This window comes from Sminthopsis crassicaudata, chromosome 3, assembly GCF_048593235.1.
Source record: "Sminthopsis crassicaudata isolate SCR6 chromosome 3, ASM4859323v1, whole genome shotgun sequence".
Lineage (NCBI taxonomy): Eukaryota > Metazoa > Chordata > Mammalia > Dasyuromorphia > Dasyuridae > Sminthopsis > Sminthopsis crassicaudata.
Genome location: NC_133619.1, coordinates 619,401,330 through 619,414,564, shown reverse-complemented (window position 1 = coordinate 619,414,564; position 13,235 = coordinate 619,401,330). Strand labels below are relative to the sequence as shown.

Here is a 13,235-nt window from a genome sequence, read left to right as displayed (position 1 = left end):
AGGGGCGACTCACGGGCAGCCTCCCTGGGGAAGGGGTCATTGCTGCAGAAGGGAAGCTGTCTGTGGGACAGCCGCTGGCACTGCCCAGGAGGCATTGGGATGGAGGATAGGATGGATCTGGAAAAGCTATACCCACAGGAACAAGCCAGTAGGTGGAATTGAGTACATTAAGTTGTAGAGAGAAAATATGGCAGACATCATTGATGGGTGCCCATGGTGAGCAGGCAGGGGGTAAGTGACATTCTTTCATGGGAGACCGAAGAGTGGCCAGATGGGGAGGAGGCTCCCCAGAGAAATTGGGAGAAGAGTATCTTAAGAGGTAGGGGCAGTGTGAGGGGCTGCAGAGAAGTCGGCCAGAACGAGGGCTGAGATACAGCACTAATAAAAGTCCTTGTAACATTGAAGAGATTGGCATCTATGGAGCAGCAACGTTGTAAGTGGTAAACGTGGGTATCTTGAAAGGTAACCAGAAGGGAGCAAGAGATTAAAGATTAGGAGCAGAGATGATAGAAGGGGCAAAGTCCCAGAAGACCCGAGAAGAAGATACAAAGGGTTGTCCTCGGTGATGAGGGTTCCCCTGTTTGTGAGAGACAGAACAGAAGAGAGAATGGAGGGACTGATGTCAGGGACTCCAGATATGTATATTGACCTTGTACTTCACAGAAAAGGGAGAGAAATTCATCATCTCTAATAGGTTTGGAAAATTTGTGGAGATTTTCCTATAGAATTTGAATTTCCTGGCATCAGTTTAGGTTGAGTCAGATGGCCTTCTTGTTCCAAAACATTAAAGGAAGTTGAAAGATACTAAAATCACAAGCTTTACTCTCTCTCAGAACTTGGACTAAGAAGTCTTGCTAATAAGTTTCAAAACCTGAGAACATGGAGTATGTGATGTTCAGAGTCCCCTTACATGAGTGCGGATTCAGCATTCCCTTGAATCAGGGCTCTAGGCACCTTGTGGGTTTGTGATTTTAGTTTTACTTCATTTCATGGAACATAATGGAACTCAATGCTGGAGCTAGGATTGTATAGCTGATGGGAATTATTGATTAGGGAGCTTGGGAAGTGAGAGTTCTCTTGAAGTTAGCCCATTTTGAAAAACTTCCAATTCTTTTGAGCCATAATTTCTAGTCATCAAGTATTGATGACTCCTCAATGGCAGTGGGGAATCAAGAATTTCCTTCTCTTAGAGTTCATTCTTTGGTAAACTGCCCTCTCAGCTACTCAGGAAAGAGCAACCACCAGGCAGATCCATCCTATCAGTGAACTAAAAGGGAACAAAGGAACTTAACTTAGCTCTGGGATCGGAGGGCAGCATTACAGTTTGATGAACAATTAAAAATATGGTCTTCTGGCAGCAAGATTCCACCCCCCCCCCCAGAGGAGCTGCTTCTAGCCTAAGGCAGCTGTTTTGAACTCTTCCCCACAGCACAGTGGAGTTGGTTGTTTGGTCTAGTTATAAATCTCCCGTGTCCCTGCTACAAAGAAAATTAATCTGTTCATTAATTAATCCATGAATTGAGCCACTAGGAAAGAGAATTACAAAGATGAACGCAGAGTGGTCCCTGACCAGCCAGGGTAGATGGCCCTACAAGTTAAGGTGCTGCCTCTTGAGCCTCCTAAAACAAATGCTTTAGGAGGTTACTCACTATTTTTACTACATCCTATACAGAGGAAAAGAGATTGAGTGTGAGGGTGATCCCTATGGCACTTGGCTACAGTGTGTATTTTCAGGCCCTTAAATTCCCCATGCTGAATTTGTTTTCTCTTGTTTTCAGTTTCAGAGCATCTCTTTGCGGAAAATCCAGTTTAACTTCCCCTATTTTCGAAGTGACAGGTATGGAAAGGATGGAAATAAACTTCTAAATAGCTCTCTGGAGGCAGGAAGAGAATGCTTAAGTGAATGATAAAATATCACACTGAAAAGCATGGAGGGCAGTTGAAACAGAAATGATTCAGAATTTAAGATATGCTGCAGATGGGGGGAAGGGGTCACACTAGGGACTACAAGATTGCACAGTAAAATCTCTGCAGACTGCCAGGATGTGATTTGTAAAAATTCTTTATTACCTTTTTATTTTGTTTTATTCAGTTTTTTTGGATATGTTTTATTGTATGTTTACTTTGTTAAATATTTCCAAATTATGTTTTCATTGAATTCTTGTTGCAGGCTCAATAGGTTTGATAGCTATCTCTATTATTCATAATTCTTTCTCTCTTTCTCTCCTCTCTCTCTCTTTCTCTCCCCCTCTCTCTTCCTCTCTTTTTCACTCTCTCGCGCTTTCTCTCCCTCTCTCTCCTCTCTCTCTCTCTCTCTCTGTCTTTCCCTCTCTCTCTCTCTCTCTCTCTCTCTCTCTCTCTCTCTCTCTCTCTCTCTCTCTCTGTCTTTCCCTCTCTCTGCTCTCTCTCTCTCTCTCTCTCTCTCTCTCTCTCTCTCTCTCTGTCTTTCCCTCTCTCTGCTCGCTCTCTCTCTCTCTCTCTCTCTCTCTCTCTCTCTCTCTCTCTCTCTTTCTGTCTCTGTCTCTCTCTCTCTCCCTCTCTCCCCCTCTCTCTGTCTCTCCCTCTCTCTCCTCTTTCTTTCTCTCTCGCTCTCTTTCTGTCTGTCTGTCTGTCTCTCACACACACAGACACACACACACACATATTGTTTATGATGATCCATAGATGTGTTTGTTCTCTGCCTCCTTAGCCTTCATTCAGCTCTTGCTCTGGAAATAGCCAGGGCTTTGACATCTGCATTAGTGAAGATTGATGCAGAGGTTTGGGGGAAGGAGATGTGGTGAGAAAGTGGGTTTTTGATTACAGAACATCTTTAATCTGTCTCTCGAGGTGTCAGTTGATGAGCAATGATTTGAACATATAAGTTTGTAGAATGACTTTGCTGTGCTAGAGATTCTGTCTTTACGAATAAAAAGTCCCCTGTGTGTCAGGAGTCCTTCTTACCTTCAGGCAGTATTTCATGCAAGGGAATCCCCACTTCAGAATCCCTAACTGCCTTCTCAAGGGTGAGATGTTAGTGCAAGGAAATGTATTATAATGTTGACTTTTGTGTCCCGAGTGATCTCAAGGCGTCACATTTGTTCCTTTTCTCTCCAATTTAGAGACAAGAGAGATTTTGTGTCGGCAGGCGCAGCAGCAGGGGTTGCCGCGGCTTTTGGGGCCCCCATTGGGGGCACCCTCTTCAGCTTAGAAGAAGGCTCGTCCTTCTGGAACCAGGGGCTCACTTGGAAAGTGGTAAGAAGAGACTTTGAAATGTGGGATGGTGTGTGAGCTGACTTCGAGGCTGGAGGCCTCACCAGCCAAGAGAACACTTACTTGAGCTCCTGGTTTTGACTTTAAAACAGAAAGCCCCTCCTGGAGGGAATATGATCATTACTGAGAACTGAGTGCACCACTTTTTGTTCTTCACTTGACCACTTGAACTCCAGGGAGATTAGAGGAGATGAATGAGAGGGGGTCAGGGACAAGCTTCTGTCCTGGGCATGGGGACCCAGCCTCAGGCATTGGCCTGGAAGGAATAAATGCCACTTGGAAAATCAAAGCCCTTTACAAAAATCCCTTTTCTTCTCATGTCTTTCCAACAACCCCGTGAGCTGGGTAGGAACTAGACCTTCATAAATGTGGCCACTGCATCACAGTCAAGCTTGTCTCTTGGCCAGGACCACAGACTCAGGCCTGGAAGGGACTTCAGGGACTCCCTGGGTCTGATGAAGAATCCCCTCTACTGGGTACCCAGTGAGCCCTTATTTCTGCCCAGCTAGAACCCAGGGCTTTTTCCATTAGTGTTCTCCTATTCCTAGCCCCTGATTTTGGGGTTCTCAGGTGTGACCTGACTGTTTTATGAAGTATGTAGCAGATTCTTTTTCACCTTCCTCACCTGACTTCTGGGAGGAATGTCAAACGGAAAGGCAAGCACATCACTTCTCAGTTCTCGTTTCTTCTTTCTCCCCTCTTTAGCTCTTTTGTTCCATGTCTGCCACCTTCACTCTGAACTTCTTTCGCTCTGGAATCCAGTTTGGAAGTTGGGGTTCTTTCCAACTCCCTGGGTTGCTGAATTTTGGAGAGTTTAAGGTTAGTATCGTCCCGACTACCAGCACATCATACTTGTTCCCTGAAATCAATTTTAATGAATGTGCCAAAGAGCAGCAGTCAGAGAGACGATCAAAAAACTGCTCTTTGGATCCGAGAATCCAAGTTTTATTTCTTCCTAGCCTCTCAGTATGATTTATTAAGTATCCACTCTGTGCTAAACATGGGTGTACAAAGAAGGGCAGACATGGGCCCTGCTCTCAGAGAGTTTCTATTCTAAAGGAGATGACAACTTGTAAAGAACTTGAGGAGAAAGTTTTACCACCAGGAAGTGGGATTTGAGCAGAGTCTGAAAGCAGTTGGGGATTCTGGGTGTGGAAATGAGGAGAGTGGACAGTCCGGACTGGGGGGCAGGGATACAAGAGGAGAGGGGCTGGTACTATGGTGAAGTGACAAGTAGGTCCCTGTGACTAGAGCCGTAGAAGACTGCACAGTAGGAAGAAGTCAACTGACAAAGAGCTTTATATACTAAATGGAGGACTTTGTAGGTGATACTGAAGATAATTAGGAGCTACAGGACTTGATTAAGCAGGGATGAGCTGAATAGAGGATGGATTGAAGGGGAAAGAAAGTGGAGATGAGCAGATGCAGGTGAGAGGTAATGAGGGCCTGAGCTAGAGGAGCCCCGGGGAGCTGAGAAGAGGCTCTGTGAGGGCAGAAAACCAAGATTTAGCAAATAAACGGGAGTGTAGGGTGAGTGAGACTGAGTTGTCAAGGATGAAACAGAGTGAGCCCGGGTAACTGAGACTTTAATGGGGGAATTCAGAGGAGCAGAGAGTTTAGGGGGAAAGGTAATGAGTTTTGTTTTGGAAATGTTGAGTTTGAGATGCCTGCGGGACATCCACTTGTCACTTGTCTTGTGAGTCTGGAGCTTAGGGAGAGACTCAGGCCAGATAGAAAATTCTAGGAATCATCTCCCTAGAGATCATAATTGAACTCTTGGGAGCTAGTGAGATCACCCAGGGGGAGAGTGTGAAGAGAGAGCCCTTGGGGACATTCACAGTTATTGGGTGTGACATTGATGAAGACTTGGGAGAAGAAACTGAAGAGGAGGGGTCACACAGGGAGGAGGAGAACCAGGAGAGTGCAAGTCCTGGAAGCAGAGAGAGGAAAGAGTGTCTAAGTGAAAAAGGCAGAGATTCAAGGAGAACAGAGGAAGCCCTTACATTTGGCAATCAAAAGATCGCCGCTCAGTTGGGAGAGGGAATTGCATGGTGAGATCAGAAGTTGTATCTCAGAGGCTTTAAAAGCAAGTGGAGGCACCTGGTCTAGATGGCCGGGGAGTGGGGAGGAGTGAGGGTGGGCATAGAAAGGTTGGCTGTAGCAAGTAAGGACGTGTCCTCATCAGGGACCAGAAGGAAGGAAAATATCTGAATTATATGAAATGGCAGGAAGGAGAGCTCTTGGCGAATGGCCTCGTTCTTTGGTGAGCTACAGCTTCCAAGTCCTTAGCCAGAGGATTGTGAAGGGAAGGGATTGTGGAAAGCTTAAAGAAGAGAAAGTTTAGAATAGTCAGAGAGTGGGATAGATATCGATTAGGGAGAAATAGATGGATTGTCCTGCACAGTGAGGGCTGATTTGAGACTAGTAATACTTTATAGTGGAACTAATCAGCCCAGCGTTTGAGACTTCCGTGGCTCTGTACCTTTGACTAGGTGCAGAGGAAGCTGATGTGAGGAAGAGTCCAGGCTTGGGAGTTGGCACGATCAGCAGTAAGAGATTCCAAAGTGGACAGTAGAGTCTACAGTGTTTCATCAATGGATTGAGACTGAGAAGGAGCAGAGAGTAGCTGAGAAAGAATGGCGGGCTGGACGGATTGGAGGTCACACATGAATAGTAAGAACTGAGTTAGAAATTGTAAGAGCGTGGGAAAGGTACACTCCTAAAAGACTGATCAGATGGAAAAAAGGTGGGGTTCAAGAACATAGAGAGTGGATGCTGGGAAGTGATGGTAACATCAAGGTTTTCTCTCTTTAAAGTGGAGTGGAGGACTGAGGAGACTGAGGAACTGGGAGACATGTCCTTGAGGGAACATCAGCATGTATGTTGAACTCCCATGATATGAAGGCAAGACTTGAGAGATTAAGTTATACACAATGGGCATTTAAAAAAAAAAAAAAAAAAAAAAAACTATTCTGATGTCACAGGTAAAGGTCACCAGTATCTGGATTGGGTGATAATTTTTGATAGCACCAACTTCGAAAGAGGAGGTGTTTGTTAGGGTCATGATAGTGGTGGAGAAGTGGCATTGGGGAAAAAGAAGCCTTCCATCTTCCCAGGCAGGCAGGTATTAAACATTTATTCGGTACCTACTATGTACTAAGAACTGTGCTAAGTGTGGGGATACAGAAAAGATGTTCCCTGCCCTCAAGGAGCTCACAGTCTAGTGGGGGATTCAACATGCAAACAACTATGTACAACAAGCTGCCTACAAGATACATTGTAAACAGAGAGGAGACACAGAGAGGATGAAAGATCTAAAAAGACTTCCTGTAGAAGGGAATCTGAGGAGAGTTTTCCAAGCACAGGGGACAGCCAGGAATGATGGAAATGATGGAAAGTCTTGAGCAAGGAAACCAATAGCCCTGGATCCCAGAGTGAGAGGATGGGGTATAAGGAATCAGGGAAGGGGAAGGAGGGAGGCAGCGAATTAGAAATGGGCTTTGGACACCAAACAGGATTTTCTATTTTATCCTGGAAGACAGGGAGCCATTGCAGCATATTGGATTGGCAGGAGTGGGATGGCAGGTGACATGGTCAGTCTTGCACTTGGATGGAGAGGAATGGAGAGGGATTTTTGGCAAACCAACAAAACTGCTAAGAGTCAGGGGAAAGATGTTACAAAGATAAAGTCGAACTAATGCGTTGTTGGTGGAGTTGTGACACTGATCCAATCGTTCTGGAGAGCAATCTGGAACTATGCCCCAAAAGTTATCAAACTGCACATCCCCTTTGATCCAGCAATGTTTCTACTGGGCTTATATCCCAAAGAGATCTTAAAGGAGGGAAAGGGACCTGTATGTACAAGAATGTTTGTGGCAGCCCTCTTTGTAGTGGCCAGAAACTGGAAATTGAGTGGATGTCCATCAATTGGAGAACAGTTGGGTAAATTGTGGTATATGAATGTTATGGAATATTATTGTTTTGTAATGACCAGCAGGAAGATTTCAGAGAGGCCTAGAGAGACTGACATGAACTGATGCTGAGTGAAATGAGCAGGACCAGGAGACCATTATACACTTCAACAACAATACTGTATGAGGATGTATGCTGATGGATGTGGCTTTTTTTTTTTTTTTTTTTTAAACAATGAGATGATTCAGGTCAATTCCAATAGATTTGGGATGGAAAATGCCATCTGCACATAGAGAGCGAGCTATGGAGATCGAATGTGGAAAGCAGCATAGTATTTTCACCTTTTTTTGTTTGTTTCTTTTTCTTGTGATTTTTTTCCCTCTTGGGTCTGGTTTTTCTTGTACAACATGACAAAACTATGTTTTTAAAAAAAAGCGCTGGACAGCAGATTGAATGTGGAGTATGAGAAAGAGTGAGGAGTTAAAGGATGACCCCTGGTTATGAGCCTGAGTGACTGGGAAGATGGTGGGGCCTTCCACAGTCACAGGAGAAAGGTCATGAGTTCAGTTTTGGGAATGTTGATCATATGGGATACCCACTTCAAGATGGCTACTAGAAAGCAGTTGGAAATGGGGGGTGAGAGACTGGAGGTCAGTAGAGAGGTTGGGGCCAGATAAGTAGATTGATTCAAAGATGATCATTAAATCCATGGGAACTGATGAGAAGACCAAGTGAAATAGGATAGAAGGAGAAGGGAAGACAGCCCAGGACAGAGCCCTGAGGGACTCCCATGACTCAAGGAAGAGCTAGCACAGAGACTGGGGAGTGGTCTAGGAGACAATAGAGAGGAAAGAACATCAAGGAGGAAAGCTTGACCCCTGACACTGGCTGCAGAGAGGGCACGGGGGAGGGGGACTGAGGAGAGACATCCCTGGTAACTTTGGAGAGAGCGGTTTCTGTTGCATGCTGGGGTCAGAAGCCAGACTGGAGAGAGTTAATGAGAGAGAGGTGGGGGTATCTACTGTTGATGGTCTTCTCAAGGAGGAGAAAGAAAAGACATGATAGGGGAAGAGAATGACGGGATGATGGGGGAGGAGAAAAGGTACAATGCCAGGAGGAGGAGAAGGATGGGATGATGGTGGGAGAGAAAGAAAGAATGATGGGGGAGGAAGAGGACAGAATGATCGTTCTGAGGCTGTTGGATCTGGCCAGAATGTTCAGGGATGGGAGAGGCACAGCAATGCTTGTAGGCAGCAGGGATGCGACCCACAGCCAGGGAGTGAGCGAAGAGAAGCCAGAATGGGGAGGGGAGGGGGGAAGCCTGTCGGAGGAGGTGGTGACCTCTTATCTATCTCAAGTTTGCCTTAACCAGAAAGGCCACCTCTTTGGGGGCAAGGAATGGTCCTTGGGGGTGAGGAGCAGAGTGTGATGGGAAGGAGAAGCCTTCATTGAGCAGCCAAGCCAGGCAGAATAGCATCAGTGGCAGAGAAGTGGAACGGCCCAGGGAGGGAGACGCAGGAGACGAGGGTCCGGCAGACGGGAGGAGGAGCCGTGGTCCTGTTGGCTGGCAGCATCTGCACAAGCCCTGGGGCAGGCCCAAGCTGGTGGTGGCTGAGCCCCTCCCGTGTGGAGGGCAGGCTGGGCAGCTGCTCCTGGCCATCACTTCCTCGCATCTTGGTGGCTCTGTAGGAAGAGTGTGTGCTTGCATCTGCTCTTGGCCATCTTCCTCTCTTCTGCTCTTCTGTGTGCTCACTGCACGCTGGTTTTCTCTCCCTCCTTTCTCTCTCTCTCTTCTTCTCTCAGTGCTCTGACTCTGATAAAAAATGTCACCTCTGGACAGCTGTGGATTTGGGTTTCTTCATCGTGATGGGGGTCATTGGGGGCCTCCTTGGAGCCACATTCAACTGTCTGAACAAGAGGCTGGCAAAGTACCGTATGCGAAACGTGCACCCGAAACCTAAGCTTGTCAGGTATCTGCGCTGCTGCCTCCTCCTCCCTGTCTATTGTGTCTCGTCCAAAAATGGAGAGGGATGGGAGCTCCTGGAAATGCCCCAAATTTAAAATCCAATCTAGGGAGTGTTAGGCAAAGAGCCAGCCATCCTGGCATGCCAAAAAGCAGAATAAAGCCCAACTTTGGGAGTTTACAAATCAGTTTCTGTTCTTTCAGTAACTATAGCTCTGGACTTGTTATTTGGAAGCTTAGGTCAGTGTGAATTTTGGGTCCTGCCCAAAAGGGGCTCTCTCTATCCCTTCCTCCTCTCATTTCCCCCCCATCAGAACACAGGAAACAGATTGTCTTTAGGGGAGGCTTTTGTAAATGCTGTTTAAAGGGGCACGAGGTAGGGTGGAATGGGAGGAGTTTTAATAGAAAAGGATTTTCTGACAGACAAGTCTTGGGATTTTTTGGGTTTTTTTTGTTTGGTTTGGTTTTTTTAGAACTATAAAAACGAGATGTGATTTGTGTTTTATTCATAGAGTCTTGGAAAGCCTGTTGGTATCCCTGATGACCACTGTTGTGGTATTTGTTGCTTCCATGATTTTGGGAGAGTGCCGGCAAATATCCTCTGCAAGTCAGAGTGGTAACGACTCCTTCCAGCCACAGGTATGCTCTGTTTCTCAAGCACAGTGTCCCATACTTCCTTGGGGCAGATTTTGCAAACTTCTCCCGTGCCTTTGCCAGACCAAGGCCTCAGGCCTCCATAGAGAGTCCCCACAGCAAGCCTTAATCAGGCACAGCCCTTATTAGAGAGCGCACACCAGAATTCTAGTCTGCTTTCTTATTCTGGTGAAGAGAACAAAACCGTGAAGACCTCTTTTTATACTTATCCTTTGAGCCCAAAACAAGGAATGGCCAAGTGAGGAGCTCTCTTCTGTGTCTCCCTTGATGCCCAGCTTTAGCTTGTTCAGCTCTCTAGTCAAAGGCCATTTTCTTGGCTCTTCTCAGAAGTTCCCCTCTGCATTTTTTTTAATGTTTGAACCTCAGAGGAACTCTCCCTCTCACTCTGAAAAACTGATTCCTGATTCTGCCTCTAATGAAATTATCTCATCATGATTCAGCCCAGTTGCATCTCTCTGGTGTCCTTGATACCCCATGAGGTCTAGGACTTATCCCTCAGGAGACAGATTCCTTACATTTTGTTCTTAATCTTCTTTCAATCTCATTTAACAACCAAATCTTTGGTCAGCAGGCACATGGTGATATCCCTCTTAATGGAAAATAATGAAGAGTCTTAGGTCCACCATCATGAATCTGCTTTTCTGTCTTTCCCACTTTATTCATATAGCCCCTGGAACTGATTGGAAAGTCAGATGGGTCCTTCAGGACACCTGTCATTTCATTCAGTGACGCTTTGTGATTATCTCCGTCCCCAGAAAGCAACTGTAATACATTAGAACGATATTGGGGAGGATCTGGTTGTTGGGATGGAAATAAATAGAAATTCTTGGGACACATGTACCTGAGGGAAATTTCAAAGACTAAGGGAAGGATTGGTAAGTTTCCATTGGCTAAAGTTTTATAGAGGGGAAGTCAACCCAGGAAAGTTGAGGGAGAGAAAAGAAGGATCAGGAGATGGAGGGAGGAGAGGAGGGAGAAGAAGAGCTCTCAATCATGAAATTTTGAAGGCAGAGAACTATCCCAATAAGGAGGGAAAGGGAGCTGCTTAAAAAGAATGACATGAATGCACTGGGAACCTACCAATTTGGTGTTTTCAGGAGACATAAACAAAAGATGGAAGCATGGGCAGGAAAATCCAGAAACATGCTATATCTAATAGCAATAGGGCAGAATCTTCTTCCCTGGAAATAAAGTAGCTCCTTTGAGTCAAAATGTGCTTCGGTTTCCTTTGTGTATTTAAGTTTTCCCACATAGTCCAAGTCCCTTGTCTCTCCTTTTGTCCTATCCATTCTTCCATAGTTGCACAGGCCCTTAATACAAGTAATACAATACTTCCAAAAAATGGACTTCCCAAAACAACTGCGTATTTCAGTCAGTGCACTCCATGTGGGTCTCTAGGTACAGAGAACAGCCTGGTTTATTTTTCTTGTTTGCTTTTCTCATTTTTATACGCATTTCTTGTAAGGAATATGGCTTTGCCATTGGAATTGCTTGTTTTATGGCACCTGGCTTCATATTTTGCTGCCCACCTCATCTCTGGTGAGAGCTTCCAGGCCTGACTTTCTCTTCAAACCCAGGGAGAAGACCAAAAGTAGTCTGGCCCTCTAACAGCCGTTTGGTTCCCAATCCTCAGGTTATCTCAGAAGACGTGAATGCAAGCATCAAAACCTTTTTTTGCCCCAATGAGACCTACAATGACATGGCAACGCTATTCTTCAATCCCCAGGAATCTGCCATCCTGCAGCTTTTTCACCAAGATGGTGAGTTTCAAAAGCTGGATCTTTGCTGGCCCCACCAGCCTCACTATGTCTGGTGCCAGCCTGGACCTTTTGCCTGGGAAGCCCCAAGCTGGGCTACTCCCCAGGGAACCTTCCCTAGGAATTCTGAGCAGAGGCAGGACTGGGGAACTCACCAGAATAAGGTTCTAGATGGGTGGGTGAGGGAGTGAGATGAAATGAATGGAGGGGGTTGTTTCGGCATTTGCCTGTGTGATTTGAGCTGCTGTTTGATCTTACAGGTACTTTCAGCCCCATCACCTTGGCTTTGTTCTTCACCCTCTACTTCTTACTCTCGTGTTGGACCTACGGCATGTCGGTTCCGAGCGGCCTCTTTGTGCCCTCCTTGCTCTGTGGAGCTGCCTTTGGACGCTTAGTTGCCAACATTCTGAAAAGGTGTTCTGTGTGTATTGTGTGCATGCATGTGGTACCCAATGCATTTCTTCCCCTGCTCCCCACCCCAGCAACCTTGCAATCCTGATTCATATGTCTGACCTCATTCCTAACTAGCTACATTGGATTGGGCCACATCTATTCAGGGACCTTTGCCTTGATTGGTGCCGCTGCTTTCTTGGGTGGTGTGGTCCGAATGACCATCAGTCTTACAGTCATCCTGATAGAGTCCACCAACGAGATCACTTATGGGCTTCCCATTATGATCACCTTGATGGTAAATACCTCCTCTCCCTTCTCCAGTTAACGGGTTACTTTACCTTCTGTCTGGATTCTCTCAGATCCTTGTTTTGTGTTGCAGGTGGCCAAGTGGACTGGGGACTTATTCAACAAAGGCATTTATGACATCCATGTGGGACTGCGAGGGGTGCCGCTTCTGGAGTGGGAGACAGAAGTGGAAATGGACAAGTGAGGCAATGGTTCCATCTTATTCCAAAATTTCTGAGTAGAAAATGCCTCAGGTCAAAGAGCTTGGGACAGAGTAACATGAGGGAACATAAGAAAGATGTCTGGGTTTAGAAAACACTAAAAGTGGTCTAAGAAAATGAGTTGTTTAAAAAAAAAAAAAAAAAAAAAAAAACAGCTGAATTTCAAAGACAACTTTGATAGCCCAGTATATTATTAGGCTTGTGTAGCGGCAGCACTAAAAATTTGCCAGCCATGATTGTTCAAAATTGATTGTCCATAGTTTAAAATGGTGGCTTTTTTGGACACAACAAAAAAATCAATTATAAGATGGAATGATTTTTGTCTATACCAGTTGTGGAAATAGAAGAAGTTATGAGAAACAAGGTAATGAAATTTATGTCTGATTGAAAGCAATGTTTCCAAAATAAAAGGGAAAGAAAGTTATTGGGAAGATATCTTTCCCTAATATGTCTCATAAAAACAACATTTAAAGCCAATGAAGAATTGACACAAGTTTATAATCTCCCTTCCTCAGTGGATAAGTGATCAAATCATATGAATAGGCAGTTCTTAAAAGAAAAAATTCAGCAAATGATCATTCAAATTTGTCTTCAATGAGAGAAAACAAATGAAGACAAATTTGAATGATCATTTTTTGGTTTTTTTCCCATTAAGTTGTCAGAGAACTAAGAATAATAAAAATTCCATATTTCTGGGCCTGTAGAGAAATAAAATATATTGTTAGACTGCTGGTGGAGCTGTGAATTATTGTGTTTTTTGGAGGAAAATAATGTAGTAAGAAGGAAAAGCTACAAAAC

The 13,235-nt window shown here is 45.1% G+C and overlaps 1 protein-coding gene across 3 annotated transcripts in view; it reads left to right on the top strand.

Moving 5' to 3' along the window:
• Window positions 1-13,235, top strand: part of CLCN6 (chloride voltage-gated channel 6) — a 33,441-nt gene that overhangs the window by 12,374 nt on the left and 7,832 nt on the right. For all 3 annotated transcript variants that reach the window (XM_074306257.1, XM_074306256.1, XM_074306258.1), the window contains 9 exons: window positions 1,779-1,837; window positions 3,102-3,234; window positions 3,958-4,071; window positions 8,968-9,134; window positions 9,640-9,766; window positions 11,415-11,541; window positions 11,799-11,952; window positions 12,067-12,226; window positions 12,311-12,417. In XM_074306257.1, the coding sequence (XP_074162358.1) occupies window positions 1,779-1,837; window positions 3,102-3,234; window positions 3,958-4,071; window positions 8,968-9,134; window positions 9,640-9,766; window positions 11,415-11,541; window positions 11,799-11,952; window positions 12,067-12,226; window positions 12,311-12,417 (1,148 nt within the window). The remainder of the gene's footprint in view (window positions 1-1,778; window positions 1,838-3,101; window positions 3,235-3,957; window positions 4,072-8,967; window positions 9,135-9,639; window positions 9,767-11,414; window positions 11,542-11,798; window positions 11,953-12,066; window positions 12,227-12,310; window positions 12,418-13,235) is intronic.